This window comes from Ovis aries, chromosome 12 (genome assembly GCF_016772045.2).
Source record: "Ovis aries strain OAR_USU_Benz2616 breed Rambouillet chromosome 12, ARS-UI_Ramb_v3.0, whole genome shotgun sequence".
Classification (NCBI taxonomy): Eukaryota; Metazoa; Chordata; class Mammalia; order Artiodactyla; family Bovidae; genus Ovis; species Ovis aries.
This window is the reverse complement of record NC_056065.1, coordinates 29,898,573-29,925,647: the sequence shown is the minus strand read 5'-3', so window position 1 is coordinate 29,925,647 and position 27,075 is coordinate 29,898,573. Positions and strand designations below refer to the sequence as shown.

General features: G+C 42.7%; 1 protein-coding gene across 3 annotated transcripts in view; it reads right to left on the bottom strand.

The window, feature by feature from the left end:
- The window catches only part of LOC101115386 (LINE-1 retrotransposable element ORF2 protein), a 52,545-nt gene that overhangs the window by 19,906 nt on the left and 5,564 nt on the right, over nt 1-27,075 (bottom strand). Inside the window, exons 2-3 of one of the 3 annotated variants that reach the window (XM_060396393.1) lie at nt 25,261-25,348; nt 1,670-17,485 (exon numbers count right to left, since the gene is read on the bottom strand). In XM_060396393.1, the coding sequence (XP_060252376.1) occupies nt 8,173-9,285 (1,113 nt within the window). In that variant the 5' untranslated portion in view covers nt 9,286-17,485; nt 25,261-25,348 and the 3' untranslated portion in view covers nt 1,670-8,172. Of the gene's footprint in view, nt 1-1,669; nt 25,349-27,075 lie in introns of those variants that run through there. The other 2 variants (XR_003591058.3, XM_060396392.1) reach the window with 2 other exon arrangements.

Here is a 27,075-nt window from a genome sequence, read left to right as displayed (position 1 = left end):
ACCATTTTCCAGAGTGTCCATTGAATCAGTGATGTTGGTCCATTAGAGGGGATTTATTTGCAGGAAACTCCTGTATATGGATCAGGGATTGAAACATGGAGGCAACATACTGGAAGAGGATGAAGACTGTCATCTTGGTTCAGACATCTCCTCGGGGCTTCAAGTCTCACCTGCCGTAAACCTGGGGTGGGAGGATTTGAGAATGAGGTCCCCTGGAGGAGGAAATGGCAACCCGCTCTACTACTCTTGCCTAGAAAATTCCATGGATGGAGGAGCCTGCTGGGCTACAGTCCATGGGGTCGCAAAGAGTCGGACACGACTGAGCGACTTCACTCACTCCACTCAAGGGGAGGGGAGCTCTTGATTCAAAGGTGCAGCACATTATCTCAGTCTTGGGTGCTTCTCAGGGATTCAGGGAACTCTGTCATCCGCAAGCAAGTACATTCCTGTCCCAGATCCATCACTCATCATAGTTGTGACTCTTGAAAAGTTTCTCTAAATTTCAGTGTCTACCACTGAAAACATGGATTACAGCACCTGCTTTTTATGGCTTTCACTTGAAACTGGACTGATGTGGGGACCAGAGAAGACAGTAACAGATGTTCTTTGAGAGCTGTAAAGCATCCTTCCTATGCCTAGGCTGGAGAGAAAGCTTCCCTCCTCCCTTGCTCTGGCACCATCCAAATCACCTCTCTGGATCAACCACTAGCACATGCCTAGCTTATTCTTGCAGGCATTCAATAAGTGAATACCCATAAAACAATCATGAAGCAGCCGTCCTTTATTTTTCTTAAGGCTTTACCTGTAATGAATCCTTTTTGGCCGCTTTACACAATACGAATATGTGGGTCATATTAACATTTCTACATCTCAGAGCAGGGAATTGGGGTACAGAGAAATCTGCATCACTTTCTCAGGTGTGTGCTTCTAATACAGGGGATTAGAAATCAGGTCGTCAGGCATGGTCACTGCTTTGCCGTATATCTAGAATGTCTCTGCTACACAAGGATGTTTGCCCACAAAACCTAAAAGGCAAGATCTTCCTAAGTTCAACTTTGACTCTGGAGGCTCTGCTGGGCTGTCTGTTAATAAGGGATCAAAGACTGGCCTGTGAGCCAATTACTAGCAATTTCATTGTCATCTTCTGAAATCAAGGTAGTAGTTCTGTCTGCTATAATTCATTTTCCAGGATCTTGCTTCAGGAATGAAAGAAGAAACATTCATCTAATGTCAAGAAAATCACCCACTAGCTGGGCCAGAATAATCCACTTCTGGCCACATAAGAGGGTGCACCCTATCAATGACTCAGAAGAAGGTACTGTGAAAAGTGACTCTAAGTTCATTCAAGAGCGATTATTCTAGCTCATTCAGTGTTCCATGTTTAAGAAAGAACCATACAAATTCTAAGCCATATTCTTCTCTTAGATTATTTGAAACTTCAAATTGACTGACTCAGTTGGTAATTTTATAACTATAAAGTGATAATGAATTTAAAACTCAAAATTCAGTTTATGTTTAATAGTTAAGATGGCCTCAGTCATGTTTAGACCTTAGCTAGTTTTTGAATATTAGCTGAAATAGATTTATCCCTGAAGCCACATTTCCAGATTTTTAAATGTTATTAGATATTATTTAGCACCAAATCATACTAAAATAAAAGTTGAACAGATAAAACAGAAAGTTCCCATATTCAGTCCCTCCAGATTCCCCTATTAACTATATTGAACATTACTGTAGTACATTTGTTAAAATCAGCAAAACAATGCTGGTACATTATTAATTAATTATACTGTAGTACATTTGTTAAAATTAGCAAAACAATGCTGGTACATTATTAATTAAAAGTCCAAGTTTACATTAAAATTCACTCATTGTGCTGTGACATTGGGTGAGTTCTGACAAATATATAATGTCGGGTGTCACCATACAGATATCTGTACACCACTGTTCACAGAAGCATCAAAAGATGGAACCTACCCCAAATTTCACTGTGATCAACGGATAAATAAAATGAAATATATACTTGCAGTTAAATAATATTCAGCCAGAAAGAGGAAGTAAATTTTGAAATATGTTACATATTCAAACATAGATAGACTATATATATATATATCAGTCGTGACATCAAGCAGGCACAGAAAAACAAAGTATTATTCCATATATATGAGGTAAACAGAATAGCCAGACAATCAAAGACAGAAAGCAGTGAGCACTAAAACGTGGAACCATGGGTGAAGGTGGAGTTATTTCTGAATGGGTACAGAGGTTATATAAGATATTATGAAAAAATTATGTACAGACAGTAGTGAAGGATGCATTGCATTGTGAAGGTAAGATCGCTGAACTGACTACCTACAAATTATTACAAGGATAAATATTATGTATATTTCAAATATATATAAGAAGTTAAAAAAAATCCAGTCAATAGATGAGGAACATAGTAGCAGCGTGTGTGAAACTACCCTGTAATAGTTCAGGAAAAATGGAAATTTGGCTGAGCTTTAAAATGGGCAGGAGGAGCCACGAGACACTCACACTGAAACAGCCTGCATTTTAGTGTGCCCTTTTTGAGACTGACTCTATTCAATTGAATATGTTCCCATGAATTTGAAAGCTGAAGGCTCAGTTGCTCATTTTTTTTTCCAAGTTCCTCTCTTCTGTGGAAGTGTGAAAGTGTTGGTTGCTCAGTTGTGTCCAACTGTTTGTGACCTCATGGACTGTAGCCACCAGGTTCCCCTGTTCATGTGATTTCCCAAAGAATACTAGCGTGGGTTGCCATTTCCTTCTTCCAGGGATCTTCCCGACCCAGGAATTGAACCCAGGTCTGTTGCCTTGCAGGCAGATTCTTTACTATCTGAGCCACCACTTAGCCTTCCTTCAGTCCACCTAGGACGAGGCCTAATAGCAGCTCAGCCCATACTTCTCGCATCCACACACACCCACCCCACGTCCAGTCAGATAAGGCTTGCTGAGTAATTCCTGAGCAGCACCACCAACATCCTGACTCTTACTCTATGTCCTCTTAGCTCCCACTGAGTCCCTGTTGGAAGACCTGGACCTGCCCAGTGACAGGGCAGACGAGAAGGCCCCGCCTACCCCCAAGGTAAATTCGCCTTTATCTGAGATAAAAATTTGCTTTGTTTCTTTTTAACTAATTCAGACATGAAATTGTGACACTGTACGTTAGAGATGACATATACAAACGCCTTGTTTGGGGAAATGCTGGGTAAAAGTTTGTTATCAACAACTGATTCAAAGAACATTAGAAAGATTGGCAAACTGAGCAGAATGAGCATTTTCTTCTGCAGAAAATATTCCTTCTTTTTTAAAATATAATTTCTATTTATTTATTTGTTTTTAGCTATGCTGGGTCTTCACTGCTGCGCAGGCTTTTCTCTAGCTGCAGAGAGCAGGGGCCGCTCTCCAGTTGCGGTGTGGGGGCCTCTCATTGCGGTGGCTTCTCTCGCTGCGGAGCACGGGCTCTAGGGCTCGCTGGCTTCAGTGCTTGCAGCTCCCAGGCTCCAGAGCGCAGGCTCAATAGTTTTGGCGCCCGGCCCCAGCTGCTCTGCGGCATGCGGGATCTTCCCCGACCAGGGACTGACCTCGTGTTTCCTGCATTGGCAGGCAGATTCTTTACCACTGAGACACCAGGGAAGCCTGAAATATTCCTTCTTGATAATGATTTTTTTTTTTTTTTCTGGTCAGCATGGACTTACTTGGAAAATCTTCCATGAAAAGCTCAAGCCTTTTCCAAAAGAGTCTTCACAGTTTTCTTTTGAGGAAACTGACTCAACTGTGGTTTTACAGATGGTTTCCTAAGGTCACCAACAGAGGGCAGACCTGAGCCCGCAGTGCAGAGGATGCTGTGACCTTCACAGCGTTCTCTTTTCTCTGATTGCAGGTTAATGGGACAAATGATGAAAATGCTACATGTGTTGGAACCACTCCTCTGCTAACGGGAAATCTAGCTGATGCTGACGAAGAAGGTGGGACTTGCCTGCCTGCTGGAATTGGAGAGACACTCACCCCATTCTGGGTTGCTACAGGGAATGAGGGGTGGGGATGCAGCAAATGAAATTGATTTCCCACTGGGAATGGCAACGCACTCCCATATTCTTGCCTGGGGAACACCATGGACAGAAGAGCCTGGTGGGCTGCAGTGCATGGGGTTGCAACTGAGCCTGCATGCAGCAAAGAGCAACCCCATGTTGCACAGTCCCTGGAAACTACGAGAATGGTTATCGACTGTGGGTTTGTGTCTATGAAAATTGAGTGTCCCTGTGTGAGCCTGTTGGTGTGACTGTGAATCTGTGTGTGTGGAAGAGTGCCTGTTTCCTCAGGAGCTATTTCCCACTCACACAGCACGATACACCTGTCAAGGTTCTGTTAAAAAAAAAAAAATCTCATCACCACTGCTCACTGTCTGTACAGTCACTCATTCTTCCCTCACACAGATGTTCCTGGAAATGTGGATAATATTCTCTCTCCTCGGATGGAGATGGGGCAGAAGATAAATGGCCCAAGCTCTTGACCTCTTAAAAGGAAAAGTCAAAATGGGAACCCAGGCGAGGGTTCCAGTGTGGACACCCTGGAACACTGACCTGTACTTATCACTCAGCCACAGGATCATCAGTCCTGGGTCAAGAGCGGTCCTTGTTTTTCAGACTATTTCATATTGAGCATGATCCCCATAGCTAGAAAACCAAAGGCTTCTTTTTTTCACTTTTTTCCTTTCTTCTCACCTTTGCCTTCTTTCAGTCCACCAACATAATGCCAAACCACAGTTCAGTCTATATTTATTAACCACCCTCACCCACACACACCCATCCCACTTGCACAGCAGTGAACTCTCTCTAGCTCCTGAGCGCCACCACCAGCATGCTGATATTTACTCTGTGTTCTCTTAGCTCCCCCTGTGGACCTGTTGGAGGACCTGACTGACGACAGGACAGAGGAAGAGATCCCACTTACTGCCAAGGTAAGCTCCCCTTTCTTTACCTGAGATGAAAATGTTGGTTAATCTGTTTTTCCTTCCCAAGCAAATTCAGACATCTGACAATGTTCAATATAGATGATACTTACAATTTCCTTGATCGGGGGAATGTTGAATGAAAGTCTATTACCAACAGATACTTGGTTGAAAGGACATTTCAAAAATGACAGCATCACTTACAAACTGGAAGATAGTGAGCTTTTTCCCCAAACAAAATATTTTCCCACTGGAAAAAAAAATTTTGTATTTGCCTGTCAACATGGACTTGGGAAGTTCTTCCATGAAAAGTCAAAGAGTTTTCTGCAGGTGTCTTCACTGTTTTCACTGGGGCCATAAACTCAACAACCTGTTTCCAATCTGGTTTCCCAAAGTCACCCAAAGAACTAACTGTACCCAAGTTCACAGGATGCTGCCATCCCCAGAGGTCTAAATTTTTTAAATTGAATTATAGTTGATTTTGGAGAAGGAAATGGCAACCCATTCCATTATTCTTGCCTGGAAAATCCCATGGACAGAGGAGCCTGTGGGCTACAGTCCATGGGGTAGCAAAGAGTTGGACATGACTGAGCAACTTCACTTTCACTTTCTTTAGTTGATTTACAATATTATATTAGTTTAAATGTATAGCATAGTAGTTAAGTGTTTTTCCAATTATACTGCATACAAAGTTGTTAGAAAATAATGGCTCGGGCTTCCCTGATGGGTCTAATGGTTAAGAATCCACCTGCCAATGCAGGGGACATGGGTTCAATCCCTGGTCTGGGAAGATACCACATGCTGCAGAGCAACTAAGCCCATGTGCCTCAACTACTGAGCCTGCACTATAGCGCACAGGAGCTGCTAATACCGAGCCCGTGAGCCACAACTAGTGACGCAAACCCTCCTAGAGCCTGTGGTCCACAACAAGAATACCACCACAGGGAGAAGCCCACGCACCACAATGAAGAGAAGCCCTCACTCACCACAAATAGAGAAAGCCTGCACATAGCAATGCAGACCCAGCCTAGCCAAAAATTAAACAAATCTTTTAAAAAAAGAAAAAGATAATGGCTCTAATTATCTGAGCTCTACAATACGTCCTGGTTGCTCCTCTATTTTATACAAAGTAGTTTGTACCCTTTAAATTTGTACAACACTCGTGGCCCTGAGGAAAGGGGAACCTTTCCTTCTCCGCGTCGGTAACCTCGTTTGTTCTCTGTTCTCTGTGAATCCTCACAGTGTCCTCTCCTCTCTCTTCCCAGGAGGATGCAAGAGCTGGTGAAAACCGTACGTATTCTGAAACCACTCCTCTTCAGAGGAGAAAGCTAAGTGATGAAGAGTGTGGGGCTGTCTTGCCCGCTTTGCTTGGAGAAACACCCTGATTCTGGGTTCCCACTAGGAAAGAGAGTGAAGGATTTAGTGAAATAAATGAATTTCCCTCAAAAAAGCGTTGAACTTGTGTAGTCCCCGGAAGCTGTGAGGTCACTTAGATGATGTTTGCTTGCGTGTATGAGGACTAACAGGCTTTCCACGTGTGAGGTTATGGGTATGATTGTCAATCTGTGTGTATAAATGTGTTGATTCCCCAAGAGCTATTTCCCACTTGCACAGAACACTCCTGTCAACTTTCTGTTTAAAAAAAAAAGCAACACCTCATTCTTCCTTCACCGCAGCTGTTCCCAGAGGTTTGGATAATATTCTCTCTCCTCAGAGAGAGATGGGACAGAGATAAACGGCCCAAACTCATGACTTCCTAAAGCAAAAAGTCAAAATGGGAACCCAGACAAGGGTCCCAGTGTGATGCTCTGGACCACTGACCTGTCCTTATCACACAGCCACAGGATCATCAGTCCTGAGGCAAGGGGGTCTCTGCTCTGTGTACATGCCTGGCAGCACTAGACTCTCCAGAGGTCCCAGACACTGCCCATCACTCTAAGGTGGCTCACAGAACCCAGGGCAGCTGTCAGTACACTCAACAGCCAACTTGGGCAGAGTCAAGCGTGTGAAACATACCCAGAAAGCCAGCACACTGTACTCAGCTCACAGTTTCTGAGAGATGTGAGGTTCCACATAGGACAATGCAGGTCAACATCTTTCAGTGTTGGGGTCATTGTTTAGCATTTGACCAAACACAGCAAGAATGAGGGAGGTATTTATTGTATTGGATAATACTGCCACAAGCCCTAGAAATGCTAGAATCCTGTAAACACTCACCGATGGCTCAGTGGCAAGGAGTCTAAATGAATTTGTTAGTCCTGGTGCCCATCAGCCGTTTTACAAACCTCCTGCACAGCTGGGTTAGAGACATCAGCACTCACTCCAGCCTTCCTCTCTGTAATGAACTGTTCCTCTGGTTGGATGGCACATGGGAGTGTGAACTGCCACCAACTCAGTGGACATGCACACATTGTTTACAAAAAGAAGACGGGGAAGAAAATGGCACATGGTTGATAGTGTCAATTTTTAAGCAGTAGGATCTTAGTATTTTTGAACATTTATATTTGATTTTCCTTCACTTCAGTTCAGTCGCTCAAGTTGTGTCCGACTCTTTGCGACCCCATGAACTACAGCATGCCAGGCCTTCCTGTCCAACACAAACTCCTGGAGTTTACTCAAACTGATGTCCATTGAGTCGATGAATCCATCCAACCATCTCATCCTCTGTCGTCCCCTTCTCCTCCTGCCCCAAGTCCCTCCCAAAATCAGGGTCTTTTCCAATGAGTCAGCTCTTCACATCAGGTGGCCAAAGTATTGGAGTTCCAGCTTCAACATCAGTCCTTCCAAATGACTGATCTCCTTTAGGATGGACTGGTTGGATCTCCTTGCAGTCCAAGGGACTCTCAAGAGTCTTCTCCAACACCACAGTTCAAAAGCATCAATTCTTTGGTGCTCAGCTTTCTTTATAGTCCAACTCTCACATCCATACATAACTACTGGAAAAACCATAGCCTTGACTAGATGGAGCTGTGTTGGCAAAGTAATGTCTCTGCTTTTTAATATGCTGTCTAACTTTCCTTCCAAAGAGCAAGCATCTTAATTTCATGGCTGCAATTACCATCTGCAGTGATTTTGGTGCCCCCCAAAATAAAGTCAGCCACTGTTTCCACTGTTTCCCTATCTATTTGCCATGAAGTGATGGGACCAGATGCCATGATCTTCGTTTTCTGAATGTTGAGCTTTAAGCCAACTTTCTTGCTCTCCTATTTCACCTTCATCAGGAGGCTCTTTAGTTCTTTGCTTTCTGCCATAAGGGTGGTGTCATCTGCATATCTGAGGTTATTGATATTTCTCCCAGCAATCTTGATTCCAGCTTGTGCTTCTTCCAGTCCAGCGTTTCTCATGATGTACTCTGCATATAAGTTAAATAAGCAGGGTGACAATATACAGCCTTGATGTCCTCCTTTTCCTATTTGGAACCAGTCTGTTGTTCCATGTCCAGTTCTAACTGTTGCTTCCTGACCTGCATACAGATTTCTCAAGAGGCAGGTCAGGTAGTCTGCTATTCCCATCTCTTTCAGAATTTTCCACAGTTTATTGTGATCCACACAGTCAAAGACTTTGGCATAGTCACTAAAGCAGAAATAGATGTTTTTCTGGAACTCTCTTGCTTTTTCCATGATCCAGCAGATGTTGGCAATTTGATCTCTGGTTCCTCTGCCTTTTCTAAAACCAGCTTGAACATCTAGAAGTTCCCGGTTCACGTATTGCTGAAGCCTGGCTTGGAGAATTTTGAGCATTACTTTGCTAGCGTGTGAGATGCATGCAACTGTGCGGTAGTTTGAGCATTCTTTGGCATTGCCTTTCTTTGGGAGTGGAATGAAAACTGACCTTTTCCAGTCCTGTGGCCACTGCTGAGTTTTCCAAATGTGCTGGCATATTGAGTGAAGCACTTTCACAGCACCATCTTTCAAGATTTGAAATAGCTCCGCTGGAATTCCATCACCTCCACTAGCTTTGTTTGTAGTGATGGTTCCTAAGGCCCACTTGACTTCGCATTCCAGTATGTCGAGCTCTAGGTGAGTGATCACACCATCGGGATTATCTGGGTCGTGAAGATCTTGTTTGTACAGTTTTATGTATTCTTGCCACCTCTTCTTAATATCTTCTGCTTCTGTTAGGTCCATACCATTTCTGTCCTTTATGGAGCCCATCTTTGCATGAAATGTTCCCTTGGTATCTCTAATTTCCTTGAAGAGATCTCTAGTCTTTCCCATTCTATTGTTTTCCTCTATTTCTTTGCATTGATTGCGGAGGAAGTCTTTCTTATCTCTCCTTGCTATTCTTTGGAACTCAAATGGGTATATCTTACCCATTCAAATGGGTATATCTTTCCTTTTCTCCTTTGCTCTTCACTTCTCTTCTTTTCACAGCTATTTGTAAGAAATTTCTCAGACAGCCACTTTGCTTTTTTGCATTTCTTTTTCTTGAGGATGGTCTTGATCCCTGTTTCCTGTACAATGTCACGATCCTCCATCCATAGTTCATCAGGCACTCTATCTATCAGATCTAGGCCCTTAAATCTATTTCTCACTTCCACTGTATAATCATAAGGGATTTGATTTAGGTCATACTTGAATGGTCTAGTGGTTTTCCCCACTTTCTTCAATTTAAGTCTGAATTTAGCAATAAGGAGCTCATGATCTGAGCCACAGTCAGCTCCCAGTCTTGTTTTTGCTGACTGTATAGAGCTTCTCCATCTTTGGCTGCAAAGAATATAATCAATCTGATTTCGGTATTGACCATCTGGTGACGTCCACGTGTAGAGTCTTCTCTTGTGTTGTTGGAAGAGGGTGTTTACCATGACCAGTGTGTTTTCTCGGCAAAACTCTATTAGCCTTTGCTCTGCTTCATTCTGTACTCCAAGGCCAAATTTGCCTGTTACTCCTGACTTCTGACTTTTGCATTCCAGTCCCCTATAATGAAAAGGACATCTTTTGGGGGTGTTAGTTCTAAAAGGTCTTGTAGGTCTTCATAGAACCGTTCAGATTCAGCTTCTTCAGCATTACTGGTCAGGGCATAGACTTGGATTACCATGATATTGAATGGTTTGCCTTGGAAACAAACAGAGATGATTCTGTCGTTTTTTGAGATTGCATCCAAGTACTGCATTTCGGACTCTTTTGTTGACTATGATGGCTACTCCATTTCTTCTAAGGGATTCCTGCCCACAGTAGTAGATATAATGGTCATCTGAGTTAAATTCACCCATTCCAGTCCATTTTGGTTTGCTGATTCCTAGAAGGTCGACGTTCACTCTTGCCATCTTCTATTTGACCACTTCCAATTTGCCTTGATTCATGGACCTAACATTCCAGGTTCCTATGCAATATTGCTCTTTACAGCATTGGACCTTGCTTCTATCACCAGTCATATCCACAACTGGGTGTCGTTTTTTATTTTCCTTATGACAAGCTAAAAGTGAATAAATATAATAGCGTGATTTGCCTCACATGGAATTCGGCTCCCCAGTGACGTTTGCTTTTAATCAAGTACAAAATCTTCTAGATGTGGTTATAAATACAGTAGCAGCAACTGTGAATCCAGGAGGAAAAAGTGATCTTGGAAGAAGATAAGGAGACAGTGGCATTTAGTTCAGCTGTGAAGCAGACAGCAGGAGTCACGGGATTCTGTCAGGGAAACAGAGCATGCGTTTTAGTGCTTACTCTTTTACAGACTATTTCACGTGATTAGGTTCTCCAGACATGGAAAGTCAGTGGCTCTGTTTTCATTTTTTCACTCTTTTGTCTTCATCATCCAAATTCCCCAAAGGCAGCTTAATCTAAACATATTAACCACCTGCACGCGCACAATCAGGGCTTCCCTGGTAGCTCAAAGGAAAAAATCCCCCTGCAATGCAGGAGCCACAGAAGACGCAGGTTCGATCCCTGGGTTGGAAAGATCCTCTGGAGGAGGACGTGGTAACCCACTCCAGTTTTCTTGCCTGGAGAATCCCATGTACAGAGGAGCCTGGCAGGCTACAGTTCATAGGGTCACAAAGAGTTGGATGTGACTGAAGTGACTGAGCATGCACGCACGCACGCATGTCCAGCCCTTGTCCACATCAAGCCAAACTACTTGAGTAGCTTCTGATGAACACAACTAAGGTGCTGACAGTTACTCTGTGTCCTCGTAGCTCCCCCGGAGGATTTGTTGAAGGACAGAGCAGAGGAGGAAGCTTCACCCATCTCTAAGGTAAGCTCACCTTTCTTACCCTGAGATAGAAAGGTTAATCTATATCTCTTTCCATGGAATTAAGATACGGAAAACTGAGCATGCGCATCCCGGATGATGCATACAATTTCCTTGGGTGGGAGAATATGGAGTGGGAGTCTATTACCAACTCATGATACTGGATTCCAAGGGGAATTAACAAATTGACAACATCAGCTGCACACTGTACAGTAGTGAGTTCTTATTCTTGCAGCAATTTTTCCTCCTGGGAAAACAATCTTGTCACAGCCAAGACAAATGAACTTGGGAGACACATCCTCCAGGAAAAGTTCATGCCTTTTGGCCTGAGGAGGTTCGCTCTGTTGCTGGGTTCCCTTGACTTTGCTAGTCTTTCCCGCCTGGTTTCCCACTGTCACCAAATGAACAAAACCCTGGGCAAATGGGCCGCAGCGTGGTCTGATCCTCACAGTGTTTTCTCTTCTGTAATTGCAGCTGGTCTCAGTAGAAAGTGAAAACGGTATGTATCCTCAACTCACTCGGGGAGAAAAGTTTAGAAGGTGTGAAAGATGGGGCTTCCTTGCTGGTTTTCCTATGGAGAGCCACCTGATTCCAGTTTCCTGCTGGGACTGGGAATATGGGACCTGGGGATGGGATGTGATTTTCCAGGTAAAGAACTGAGGCCAAGAATTAGCATCCCAGGAGGCAGCTGTATAAATGGCTAGGTGGTGTCAGTCTGTGTACATAGGTGTGGGAGTGTCTGTATATGAATTCATGTGCTGTGACTCTGTTGATGGGCACTTGCATTGCTTCCATAGCTTATCTTTGTAAATAAGAACTCAAAGATGAGGCTAGTGGTCTCAGGTGTGGAAACAGCACCAAGATCCTTGGGCATGACTTGAAGAGGAAACACTTTAGAGGAGCAGAAGGAAGACAGAGGAAGGCACCCAGGCCCTGTGGTGATCAGGTGTTTGGTTTCAAGATCAGGAATCGGGGGACAGCACCTGAGCCCAGTCAGGCCCTCACGTAGGATGCTCTTTGGGATCCTTCTTGATTGGGGATGAGAAAGCACAGGGCCGTCTTGTTGGAGTGAACACTGGACAGGCATTTTCTTTAAGACCTGCGAGAGGAACTTTCTCCTGTTCTGTCCTTGTCTCCAGCTGCCTTTGTGACACGCCAGACACCTTCCATTTTCCTCTTTCCTTCCTTCCCCCCTCTTTCTTTTCTTTGCATTTTATTTTCCCTTATTTTTAGTTGTGATTTAAAACACATAACGTGAACTCTAACATCAAGCTGTTCGTGTACCGTACATTATTTTTAACTATATGCACATTTTTGTACAGCAGATATTTAGAACATTTTCACCCTGCAGGACTTAACACTCCCATTTCCAGTTCCTCCTGCTGCTGGCAACCACCCTTCTACAACCTGCTTAGGAGTGTTCTTTCAGATACCCCATTTCAATGCCTCATACAGTATCCGTCCTTCTGTGAGTGGCTTATTTCGCTTCAAACAGTGTCCCCTCTGTTCATGATGCTGCAAATGACAGGATCTCCATCTTCCATGAAGGCTGAATGGCACCTCATTGTATATATTCTCCACATTTTCTTCCTTAATACATCTGCCTGCGGACCTGGGGCTAGATTTCTATCTCAGATATCGTGTATAGTATATAGCGTACAGTGCTGCAGTGATCATGAGATTGCAGATCTGTCTTCTGGATGCTGACTTCTCTTCCTCTGGATATATACCAGAATTGGGATTCCTGGATCATATGATAGGGTCTGTTTGTAGTTTTTTGAGGAAACTTCATACTGTCTCCCATAATGGCTATATCATTTTATATTCCCTCCAACAGTGTATGAAATTTCCAATTAACCACATCTTCACCAATTTGATTTTCTTAAAAAAAAATTTTTTTTAACTCACACGCACATCTGAATGAGTGTGAGGTGATACCTCACTGTGGTTTAGATTTGCATTTCCAGGATGATGAGTGATGTTGAGCACCTTTTCATACGTGTGTTGGCTATTCATATATCTTCTTTGGAGGAATGTTTATTCAAGTTTGTAGCCCATTTTAAAACAGAATTGTGTGTCCCTTCTGATGCAATTGAGTTCTAGTAGCTTATTATATATTTTGGATATTAGTTCCTTTCTCAAATATTAGATTTGCAAATATTTTCTCCCATGCTGTAGGATGTCTTTTCATTCTGTTGATTGCTGAAGAGACTATTCTTTCTCCATTGTACAGTCTTAGAACATCAGTGAAGGTCCTTGTTTCAGTATGTAAGAATGTTTTTGAAAGCTGTTCTTCTGGTCTATGGGTCTGTCTGCCTGTTTTGATGCCATTACGCCCACTCTTTTGATTGCTGTGACTTTGCATATATGTTTTGAATTCAGGAAGTGCGAAGCCTCCATCTCTGTTCTTGCTATCAAGATTGCCTTGGTTCTTTGGGGTTCTCTGTGGTTCCCTACATATTTTAAGAAAAACATTCCCCTTTCTATAAAATGCCATTGGATTTCTGCTAGGTGTTGCAGTGAATCTGTACATCACTTTGGGTGGTATGGAAATCTCAACAATATTGGCTTCCAGTGTATGAACTTGGCATTTCATTCCAACTTTGTTTTCTGTTCAGTTGCTAAGTTGGGTCTGACTCTTTGCAACCCCAAGGGCTGCAGTGCACCAGGCTTCCCTGTCCTTCACCATCTCCTGGAGTTTGCTCAAATTCATGGCCATTGAATTGATACTATCATTCCAGTTAGTGTTTCTTATTTAATTCTTCCATCAATGTTTTGAAGTTTTCTGTATACAAGTTGTTTACCATCTTAGAACCTTTGTCCTTGACCTCCTGACCCTTCCAGAGCTGGGGTGAGAAGGATGGGTTCGTGATTCAAGGGAAGTGTCCACCCTCCCCCTGCCCCTCCTCTTGGATTATGTCCAGCACAGGTGCACCGGGCAAACCCTAGCACCTCAGCTTATATGCTCCCTGCTAGGAATTCATCTACAACCTAGGTGTTGACATTACTGTTTGAGTGTGCCCCCAAGGCCTCAAATGGGGCTTCCCCAGGGCTCAGCAGTAAAGAACCCGCCTGCAATGCAGGAGACATGGCAGGAGCTGTGAGTTTGATCCTTGGGTCAGGAAGATCGCCTGCAGAAGGAAATGGAAACCCACTCCAGTATTCTTGCCTGGAAAATCCCATGGACAGTCCATGGGGTCGCAAAAGAGTCAGCATGACTTAGTGACTAAACAACAACAACACAAAGGCCTCACATAATTCCTGGCACATGTGGATGAAAGCAGGAAATATAAATGAATGTTCAGATCAGACCAATAAACTACTCTGCAACAAGGGAAAACACAGGAGAGGGGTGGATGCCCCTTCCTCATCAGTGTATCTCTCAGTTCAGCTCACCTCAGTCGCTCAGTCATGTCTGACTCTTTGTGACTCCATGGACCGCAGCACGCCAGGCCTCCCTGTCCATCACCAACTCCCAGAGTTCACTCAGACTCACGTCCATCGAGTCAGTGATGCCATCCAGCCATCTCATCCTCTGTCGTCCCCTTCTCCTTCTGCCTTCAATCTTTCCCAGCAGGAGGGTCTTTTCAAATGAGTCAGTTCTTCACATCAGGTGGCCAAAGGATTGGAGTTTCAGCTTCAACATCAGTCCTTCCAATGAATAGTCAGGACTGATTTCCTTTAGGATGGACTGGTTGGATCTCCTTGCAGTCCAGGGGACTCTCAAGAGTCTTCTCCAACACCACAATTCAAAAGCATCAATTCTTCGGTGCTCAGCCTTCTTCACAGTCCAACTCTCACATCCATACATGACTACTGGAAAAACTATAGCTTTGACTAGACAGACCTTTGTTGGCAAAGTAATGTCTGCTTTTTAACATGCTGTCTAGGTTGGTCATAACTTTTCTTCCAAGGAGCAAGTGTCTTTTAATTTCATGGCTACATTCACCATCTACAATGATTTTGGAGTCCAAAAAAATAAAGTCTCTCACTGTTTCCACTGCTCCCCCCATCTATTTGCCATGAAGTGATGGGACCAGATGCCATGATCTTAGTTTTCTGAATGTCGAGTTTTAAGTCAACTTTTTCACTCTCCTCTTTCACTTTCATCAAGAGGCTCTTTGAACTAACCTCTTCACTTTCTGCCATAAGGGTGGTGTCATCTGCATACCTGAAGTTATTGATATTTCTCCTGGCAATCTTGATTCCAGCTTGTGCTTCATCCAGTCCAGCATTTCTCATGATGTACTCTGCGTATAAGTTAAATAAGCAGGGTGGCAATATACAGTCTTGACATACTCCTTTCCCTATTTGGAACCAGTCTGTTGTTCCATGTCCAGTTCTAACTATTGCTTCTTGACCTGCATACAGATTTCTCAGGAGGCAGGTCAGGTGGTCTGCTATTCCCATTTCTTTAAGTTTTTCCCATTTTCCACAGTTTGTTGTGATCCACACAGTCAAAGGCTTTGGCATAGTCAATAAAGCAGAAATAGATGTTTTTTCTGGAACTCTCTTGCTTTTTCAATGATCCAATGGATGTTGGCAATTTGATCTCTGGGTTCCTCTGCCTTTTCTAAATCCAGCTTGAACATCTGGAAGTTCACGGTTCATGTACTATTGAAGCCTGGCTTGGAGAATTTTGAGCATTATTTTGCTAGTGTGTGAGATGAGTGCAATTGTGCAGTAGCTTGAGCATTCTTTGGCACTGTATCTCTAGAGCTGCTCTATTCAATGGCAGCCACTAGGTGGGTGTACCTGTTCACAATTAATTTAATTCCATCAATAACTAATCCAGTCTATTAAAGGGAAACAAAACATCCAATTGCTTAGTCATACTAGTCACATTTCAAATGCTGGAATTTCCGGTTTGTAAACTTGAAGGTAAGAACTACAGATGAATTCCTGGAAGTGAGAAGTTGAAGGGTTATTCTTCAGCTTCTCCCTATTTTTGAAGGTTTACAACTGTGACCAATGTCTTACTGAAGATTACTGAGTTCACAGAGCTCAGGGAAGATCTCAGAACCTGGAGGAAACCACAGGGTTTCTCTGTGTGATCCACAATAACATCAAGTTAAGCAGGAGAAATGGGTGGGCCATCCTTCCTGATAACTCTTCTACTTATATTTTTGTTTTGCAGAATGCATTTTGGAAAGCATATATGACAGTGGAAATGAATGCAACACAGGTAGGGAACGACATTCAGGTAGGATACAACTTGAAAGAGCTCCCGGGAACACCTGGGTTACAAGTGTTGAGGAAGACGTAGACAACATTGAAAAACAGGAAATACATGTAGAAATGTCCATTTCATATTTTAATATTAAAAGTAAGAAGGATTCTCGCCACGAGCTCTGTCTGTGCTGTGATTATAATTGCTCATCTTCCTTTGTGGACTTCCCTGATGGCTCAGTGGTAAAGAATCCACCTGCAAGGCAGGAGACGAGGGTTCGATCCCTGGGTGAGGAAGATCCCCTAGAGGAGGAATTGGCAGTCCAGTCCAGGACTCTTGCCTGGAGAATCCCACGGACAGAGGTGCCTGGCTGCTTACAACCCATAGGGTCATAAGTAGTTGGAACACGACTGAAGTGACTTACCACACACGCACATCTTCCTTTGTATGCAAAAACCATCTTTTCTATAAGGACTGCTCTTTCCTTTTGGTCACTGCCAATTTGAAAGACTGGTGTCTGATGAGCACCCAAAGGGTATCGTGCACAAGAGATTGTGGTTTTGTGTTTATCACTGGCCTATGTGGCATATAATCTGCTGGGACACAAAACTCCTGTAGGTACTTGCCCCTGGACACCAGGTTCTTCTACTGAGTGTCAGCTGTTGGACCAGAATAAATTCTCTCCCTCTACAATTTGAGAATTTGTGGCTTGTATGCATGAGCTCAGGAAATACTTACAAATGAATGATCAGATCAGACCAGCACACTACTCCGCAATAGGGAACAATCACAGGAAGAGCAATAATAGCTCCTTCATCTTTGATACTCTAGATCTGTGTTATACAGTGTGATAGCCATTAGCCAGAGGTACCTGTTCACAGCTGTCTACTTCAATCAATAATTAACTCACTCTATTAATATAAAACATGAAACTCATCCAATTGCTCAGTTCCACTAGGCACATTTCAAGTTTGTTCATACAGTTGGAATTTCAGATTTGTAGATTTAGAGGGAAGAGCTCTCATGGGGTCTGTAGAAGTGAGAAGTTCCAAGGTGCGTCTTCAGAATCTTTCTCTCATATGGACTTTTTTCAACTGTGAGCAATGTCTTGTCGAGTGGTCTGACTCGATGGAACCTAAGGAGGACATGAGAACCTGGAGGGAAAAATCAGGGTGATGCTCTGAGACCCACAGTAACCTCAAGTGAAGTAGGAGAAACGGGTTGGTCACACTTTCTAACAACTTCATCACTCATGTTTGGGTTTCTACAGACAAGATGCTGGACAGCTCATGGAGCAACCAGGATGAAGATGCTACAGGTAGGGAACAACACTCAGGTAGGGTCCAAGAGGAGAGGGGTCCTGGGAACACTTGGGCTACACCTGCTTGTTTGGAGACTGAGGAAGGTGGATGTGAAATGGGGGGAAATGTTAAAATATGGGTAGAAATCAGATTTGGTGTGGGGTTGTTTTTTTTTTTTTTTTTGTATTTTAAATGAAAAGTGAAAGTGTTAAGTCACTCAGTCGTGCCTGACTCTTTGTGACCCCATGGTGTGTAGCCTGCCAAGCTCCTCTGTCCGTGGAATTCTCCAGGCAAGAATACTGGAGTGGGTTATCATTTTCTTCTCCAGGGAATCTTCCCAACCCAGGGATTGAATCCAGGTCTCCTGCATTGCAGGCAAATTCTTTACCAACTGAGCCACCAGGGAAGCCCTTTGTATTTTAAATATGTCAGAATAAATGGAAATGTGTCCACGGTCTTTGACTGTGCTGTGTCTACAATCATCTTTTCTGCCTTTGGTATGCAAAAAGTATTTACCTATGATTTTTCCTGCTTTTGTTACTGCCCATTGTGATTGGCACCCTGAGGGTATTATGCATGAGAGAGTTTGGTTTTCTTTATTGGTCTATGATGCACATAATCTGCTGGGACACAAAACTCTCACTGGCACTTGAACCTGGACACCAAGTTCTGCTGAGTGTGAGGAGGTGGACGAGAAGTCTCTCCCTCTGTACTTTCGTGGCATCACATTCATGCTCTGCCCTCACTGTTCCTCACGTAAAGGGCATCCCCAGTGTGGAGGAGTTAAAGGATCCGTCCTCTGGGGTTACTGAGTATGCTCCAGTATCCTTGATCTCATCTCTGCCTCCTCACCTCACCCAAGGCTTGTGTCATGAATGTTCATCCATTTCTGGGATGTCCATATTCAGTGGCCCCTAGAGACGCTCCCTGGCAGGCAGGAATTCTGGTGGACTGTGTGCAGAGGCTGCTGGGCTTGCTTTGCACACTGCCGACCTTTGTCGCCTGTGACTGTCTAGGTCTCAGGAGAGAGCTTCAGGATAGCAAAGCCAGAGAGGGCCCTGCTGATCTTAGATCCCTCTGCTCCAACCAGACATGCCTCTGTAGAGGCCCCAGCCTCTGTTACGCTCATCCTGTGACCTCTCCTCAGGCCTGCCCTGCTCTGTCCCCTCCGTCTCTGAGGTTCAGGGCAAACATGGGCAGGTACGGTGTATTCGTGTTGAATCATTTTCATGTTAAGGGAATTTGGACTACTAACTTTCCCTCAGATTTGACTCTCATCTTCTGTAAGGGGCTAGGGGACCTATGGGGTTGGTATGAGGATTAAGCATCTCCCAGGTGCCTACAGTCACCCCAGGCACAGGACAGTCACTTCTTATGTGGACTTAGTTGTGCTTCCCTCCCATAGGGACCAACACAGTATCAGGCCCATGCCTGCTACTCCATGGAAAGGATGGATTGCCTAGTTGATCCAACCATCCTAGTTGATCCTAGTTGAAACACCCTGATTGAAGAGGGTGGCGGTATACCCATGGACTTTCCTCCAATGGGCCTGTACTGGAGAACTATATGATTGATGGAGGGGGACAGGAGAAAGGAAAGAAGCACTAATTTTTAAGAGAGAAATAAGGAAAGGGAGGAGTGAGGAGGAGGATGGAGAGAGAGGATGGCAATCTCATGCACAGAGTTGCTGAACACAGTGGCTGCCTGAAGGAGGAACAGGATGACACAGGCCTTCATTTGTGGTCACATGTAGGGAATCTGAGGGCTGCAGAAGTATGTGAGAGGTCAGAGACCCACTCCTTCATTGCAGGGGAGAAACAATTGATGCCTTGGGAGGACCATGGACATAAGAACAGAAGGGATTCTGAGAGCAGGCTACATGATCCCAGGAGCATCAAGGCCCCTAGTTCTCATATTGACTCTAATTCTCTGCTTTCTTTTCTCCTGGCCACCACATCGTTGCTGCCCTCGGACACCAGAATACTACTTCGAGTCTAATGAAGAATCGGATCAGGAGAGCAACAGTCTGCATGTAATTTATTTCTTTCATCTCTTTTCCATTTCTCTTTTTTTCTAATAATAAGCTCCTCTTTGTAGCGCTTTCTCATCCCCACTTTGGATGATTCTTGTCCTGGTCTCATGCAGGCACACGTATCCTGGGGTCTTTTATAAAATCTGTCTGCAGCCCTCCTCCCCAACTTTTCTAGCATCCTGACCCCACTTCTGCACCATTGAATCTGATGGAGCTACTCTGAGTGGTCCAGGCAGGAAGCTGGCTTTGAGTCAGACTCCTTTGAAATCTGGCCCTGCCCTGGGGTCCCCAACATGGGTATTCTGCTGCCCTGGACAGCTCTGGACACGTGCAACCATTTTCTTCCCTCCAGATGTCAAGATATCCTCTGCTTCTCCTCTTAAGAGAAGCTGTTGGGTCTGCAGTCAGTGAAGAAGAGGACAGGGAGGAGGAGACATAAATATGGAGGGTGGGGATGAAAGGTAAGGTACACAAGTTCTCCGTCAAGTCCCTAACTTACTGGATGGCATTTTGGGAAGACAAGCACAAACACTGAGGCCGCTGCTATTGTGAGTGACACAAACGTGGAGAGAAGAGGATTGTAATGATTCATACAGACAAGCGGAGAATGCTGTGAGCTGAGCGTATCTCCTAGGGGGATTGGTATCCTTTCACAGAAGACCCCGAGGTTCCTAGGTGTTGTTCTCCAGTAGCTCTCACTTTGGAGGGGAGGAGCCAGCGTGTGTATGACTCCAGGAGATACTGTTCAAACCGTTTCTTTGTGAAGAGCACCACTGGAGTAGTGCATCATCGCCACCTGCAGGACCTCATCTTGCCCTTTCAAGCCCCAAGTGTCGGCAGCCCAGAGCACCCCACTTAATCACTAGGTGATGGCATTGACTTCCTCAGTTCCAAAGGTATGGGAAAAAAAAAAGAGTGAAGAAGACACAGGCACCCCAGCGCTCAGAAAGCAGGACAGCCCCACCTGCCCAGCCTGGCATCCCTGTGGTGCTTAGTAGGCCTGGCATCAAGTAGAGGACACTGAAGGATCTCAACCTGAGAAGCAGCGGTCCAAGCCTCTGGGGAGGCCAGGGGAGCGCTTAGGTCACCCTGGGGGGACCATTTCTCAAACTGGAGTTTGCAGTTCTGTAGATTCTGGTCTGTGTGTCAAATCGCCACTAAACACCTGAGAGCAATTCAAATCAGGGTTCACCTGGGATGAGTTACAGGGCAGGATTCAAGTTACTTTGTGTTCCTTTTATTTATTTGTATTTATTTTAACATGAATATCACTTGTTTTATTACACTTTAAAAAGTAGAGTCTTTTGTAAATTTTTCATGTTGCAATATACCACTGAGATAAATCCATGTTTTTATTACCACAGCTTAATGATTTTTTAAATTAAAAGCACAGGCAAAGCTTTGCTGGGGGCTTAGAATCATTGTCCTTTAGTTGCTAAGTCATGTCCAACTCTTTGCAACTCCATGGACTGTAGCCCACCAGGCTCCTCTGTTCATGGGATTCTCCAGGCGAGAAAACTGGAGTGGGTTGCCATTTCCTTCTCCAGCAGATCTAGAAGGAATGATCAGGGATAAAGGGAGCTGCCCATGTCTCTGACATTTCCACCGGGCAGATCTCACGATTGGTGGTATTGAGTGTGGGCTGGAGGGGCAGGGTCAGCCCTCCCACCTGTGTCATCAGACCCCCTGCTCCTCACAGGTTCCAGGGGAGAGGCTCTTAGCTTCCTTGCCCCAAAGCCCCAGGCCTTCCCCTTTCCTCTGCGCCAGTTTCACTGTCCAGGGACTTGAAGGCTACCCAGACAAACGACCAATTCAATTGCTCCCACGGGACATTCATATTCCCTCTCTGCTGACAGACAGCACCTTCAGCAAAGAGCAGCAAAGAGACCCCAGTGCCCTGTGGATCTGACCTCTGGGAAGGTCAGGACCCGAAGCTACTTGCCCGGCCTTCGGAGTCTTCTGGCTCCTGCACACTCACTACACACACAGCCCAGGGAGCCTTCTTCTATTTGTCTGTGAGCCTCCTCAGTGATTCCAACCCTCATGTTTGTGTTGCAGGTTCTGCTCTGACACCTGTGAAGGCCTTGACCTTGGGGCCTCATCCTGGGCCTCAGAGGGGAACGAAGCAGTACAGAGTCAGGAGGTTTCCAACTGGACAAGGAACAGGGTTGGCCTCACTGCTCATCTCCTAAGGAACCTAATTTAGTACAGCTTAGTGGTTTTTTTTTTTGTATAGCTTTAGTATTATGTTCAGACATATGTTTTATATATGCTGTGGAAGCTTTCTCTATTAAATGACATTCATCTATCTAGTTGCTTTTCACATATTTTCCTATAAAAATCACCCTAATCCGAGGTAGGACTAAATGAATTGCTGTCTTGCATTCACCCTCGTGTCCACCACCAAGGTCACCCCCTCTCTTATGTCACCGTCATTCAGTCTTCATTATATCAGGTGACTATGAATTTAGTCCATACCATCCGTCCTGATGTGTCTTTCTAAGGATTCTGTTTTCTGAAGTCTGTTCATTCCTTTGATCATGGGAACAGTATTTCCCTAGATCTTTCATGATGACTTGAATGACAGGGCCTTTGATAGCCAGTTACTTGCCTGCTAGAAAATTCATGACTCATCATTTCTCTCCTTGAGCAGTTCAAATACATTGCTCTACTTTTTTTCTGGCAGAGTATCTCTCTCCAAAAAGTTTCATCGAATTCTGATTTTTGTTCCGTTATATGTCACGTGCTCTCTTGTTCTAGATGCCCAAAAGATTTTTGTTTTTCTTTAAAGCCCTGTGAGTTTGTTAGAATATCATCTGCCTTTAGTCATTACAAGTGAATGCACATTGTTCTCTTCAAAAGACAATTTCAAAGTTGTTTTTAAAATTATCAGAAAAATTTGGACAATAATGCCTAGTATTTGCTTTGCATCTTTTAATGATTTTTCTCTTTCCGGTCCTTGAATCTTGCAAATATCAGATCTCTTATGATTATATTTCACTTTTAACACACTCATGAAATATTTTATACATTTTTGCTTAATTTCTTTTCCAGAAGTGTTTTTAAACAGTGTTTAAGCCCTACCTCCTTACTGTTTCATTTCTTACAAGGCATTATTTGACAGCAGGTTTCTGTTTAAATTTCGTTTACGTGTGCTTTTCAGTATTTTCGTATTCTTTGGGGAGTTTCGTGTCTTTGTTTCTGAGTGTTCTTAGTTCTGATCTATGATGTACTTTCAGTGTTCATTATTAATTCATAGCGTCACCCATGAACAGAGAATGGCCACACCCATGAAGAACTGCTAAGCCTTTGTGTAGGGGTTCATTACTCCAAGCCCTTTTGTGTTTGTTAACTGAAGTACAGTTGACATACATCCAGATACTTTCAGCTGTGCAACACAGTGGCTCCCTACTGCTGTACAGAACAAAATGATCAAGCAACAGGACTAGTTACCATGTGCTGTGATACAAAATTACCACAATATTACTGACTACATTCCCCATGTTGTATATTTCATCCCCTTGACTCATTTCTTTGGGAACTGGAAGTCTGCAGCTCTTAATCTCTTTCAACAATTTCTTTATCACTCAATCCCACTTCCCCTTGGCAACCAGTTGTTTGTTCCCTGTATCTATGAGTCTGTCTTGTTGTGTTTCTTCATTTATTTTGTTTTTTAGACTTCCACACATAAGTCACATCATATGCTATTCATCTGTATCCACCCGACTTATTTCACTTTGCATAGTACTTTCTAGTTTCATCCATGTTGTAGCAAATGGCAAGATTTCATTCTCTTTTATGGCTGAATATCATTCTATTCCATGAGTAACCACATCCTCTTTATCCATTCATCTATCAATGGACACTGGTTGCTTCCTTATCTTGGCCAGTAAAATGACGCTGCGATGAACACAGAGCTAAATATATCTTTTCAAATTATTTTTTTTCTTCAGAATACCCAGGATGGAATTGGTGGACTGTATTGTAGTTCTATTTTTAATTTTTTTGAGAAAACTTTATCCTTGATATATTTTTTAAGATATTGCCTAATAATGCAGCCTACTATACTTCACCTCATTCTGTAGCTCTTAATGAATATTTCCTTTTTTTCTTTACTGTTATATTTTTTAAAAGTAGAAAAATTTTAGGACATATTTTTTAACCTGATTCATACACATAATTTGCTGAAACTAGGAATGAGTTCATGAATTTTTTTGAAGTTCTGATGCTTCTTTACATTCCTATACCTAAAGTTGGTATTTTTTATAACTATGATTTATTGAGAGTGACACTGAATGGTACACATATACAAACTCTAAAACCAACTTTAGTAAAAAAAAACATGTTGATTGCAAACCAAATTTGTGTCTGTGTTAATGGATTGACTGAGAGGATAAAGGCTGGAATGCAGAATTATAGAGAAAAGAAAGAAAATGTTGGAATGCATGAAAAGGCAGATTTCTTTGCAAAAGAACAGAGAGATTAAATTATTTGTATAAAGAAGGAAAATATCCTGCTGTAGGATTTGGTGAAAAGAGTATTTTCCCCATCTTAAAAATCTGCAATTTAATCCCAAGTATTAACAAATCTGGGCTTCCCTGATGCTCAGTGGTAAAGAATCTGCCTGCAGTGCAGGAAATCTAAAAGACGTGGATTTGATCCCTGCGTTGGGAAGATCCCCTGGAGGAGGGATGGCAACCCACTCCAGTATTCTTGCTTGGAGAATCCCATGGACAGAGAAGCCTGGCAAGCTACAGTCCATTGATTGCAAAGGGTCAGACATGACTGAAGTGACTGAGCATGCATCACACGCCAAGAAATCTATAAATTTATATTTAGTTTCTGACTTTGTTTTTCTCTTTAAAGAATATTAAATATTAAAACTTATCTGTATATTTGATGTCAATAAACTTATACTGGCTCAGATATAACAAAGTGACTCACAAACTTCTTTGGAACTAATTATGTTGTCATCTTGTTACCCAAGCTGCTATGAACAATGTATTTTCAAAGAAGACAAAATACACATAGATATTATTATAGCTGACAAAAATGAGAATCATTCTTGCATTGTATTTAGTAGATAATTCTAAATTATACTCTCTATTATGGACTAAAATTACAATTAAACCTGAATTTGTGATGATTTCAGCACTGACCAAAATGACTACCTCACTGAGGTCACAGTGGGTTGTGTCTTGGTCAGGATACATATGTGTGACTATAAAGAAGCAGTGTCTGGGTAAGGGTTATAATAATTAACATGGAAACATTGTTTGAAGGGTTCTGTTGGCTTGTTTGGTCTCTGATCTACTGCCTTTTTGCTAAAGGCATATGTGTGTTGACAGTTAAAAGTCATAACCCTGTTGATAACTTTTTATCATTGATGTTTGGCAACTTATTAAGCATTTTTCCACTTCTCAGTGGGCATTGGGACTGAGCAATCTGCTTTGTCTGGTACTTAATGCTCATCAATTGTACAAAATGCCTTGTTTTTTCCTTTCTCATTGTGTGTCCTACTTCACTCTGTCCTGTGAATCCCACAATCCTAAACGTTTTCAATGCTGACACTCATGTCCTCATGATTCAATCTTACCTTATTTCCTGAAGGAATATGTTGGGGAGGCAGGGGAGCACTTGGCCCCCAGAGTTTTCTCTTGCTGTCTCTTGAATCCTTATAGACACTGTAACAAATATCAAAAATAGCATTTGCTATTGTACAATGAATCTTGCCAAGTAATAGGAAATATTAAACTTTGGAGGAAAACATAAGCAAAATATCTCCTTACTTTACCATTGAAATATTTTATATATCTTGGTAGTCTCATTTAGAATTTTTTTAAAATTGAAATATAATTCTCATATCATGAAGTTCACCATTTTAAAGGGTACAGTTCAGTGGTTTTTAGAATATTCATTAAGTCTGACATTAAAAAAATTTATTTCTCTGCTTCATTTTCATTTTGCCTAATTTTATCTTCATATTTCTATGTTGCATGTAGTTTTTACATTTATCATTTTAAATTGGTGTTACCACATCTTCAGTTACATAGCCATTCTCTATTCATTGGACATGTGGACATTCTATTTCTAAAATTATTACAATTATTAATCTCATGAATTTACAATAGTTATAACATTAATTTTTTCAATATATTACTAAAATATTAAGTTTAAATTAATATTTTGTATAATTATTAATAATGATAATACTACCTTAAACAGATAAATCTTTATTTTGAATCATTTCTGTAAGAATATACTCAGAGGTATTAATTACTGAATAAAGGAATGTGATTATTTTTAAATTCTTTAAAATTCTTTTCCTTAACTCTTGCAATAAACTGAAGATGCTAACAATGTTTGCGTATATCCGCATTCAATACCTGACGAGTATCAGGCTTCATTATCTCATTTGTTTTGCCAAATAAAGTGGCGTAAAATGGTACAGTGAAGTAATTTTAAATGCAATTGCTTTAATTACGAGAGAGGAAGCACTTTTCTGTACAATGATATAGGTATCTAAGAATGGTCCATATGTGATAGAACTGTTCCCATCATATCACACTGCTGCTCAATAACCTACAATGCCTAATCTAAACACAGCACATAAAAGACTGACGGGCTGCCTTATTGCTTCTAAATCCAAATCTAAGTCAATATTTCCCTGGCACAAAGTCATTATTTTAGGTATTGTGTCACTTACGGATTGAGTGATTCTCAGTTCCACATTATTCATGGTTTGGGACTAGCCTGTGAAGCCATGAAATTAAAAGACGCTACTCCTTGGAAGGAAAGTTATGACCAACCTAGATAGCATATTCAAAAGCAGAGACATTAGTTTGCCAACTAAGGTCTATCTAGTCAAGGCTATGGTTTTTCCAGTGGTCATGTATGGATGTGAGAGTTGGACTGTGAAGAAGGCTGAGCACTGAAGAATTGATGCTTTTGAACTGTGGTGTTGGAGAACTCTTGAGAGTCCCTTGAACTGCAAGGAGATCCAACCAGTCCATTCTGAAGGAGATCAGTCCTGGGATTTCTTTGGAAGGACTGATGCTAAAGCTGAAAGTCCAGTACTTTGGCCACCTCATGTGAAGAGTTGACTCATTGGAAAAGACTCTGATGCTGGGAGGGATTGGGGGCAGGAGGAGAAGGGGACGACAGAGGATGAGATGGCTGGATGGCATCACTGACTCGATGGGCATGAGTCTGAGTGAACTCCGGGAGTTGGTGATGGACAGGGAGGCCTGGCGTGCTGCGATTCATGGGGTCGCAAAGAGTTAGACACGACTGAGCGACTGAACTGAACTGAACTAAACTGAGCTGTGAAAATGGATCCTGGTCTTTAATATTTCCTGAGGCGCTGGCGCTGAAGTTTTGTCAATAGAGGGGGCCAGAGAGACAATACAGA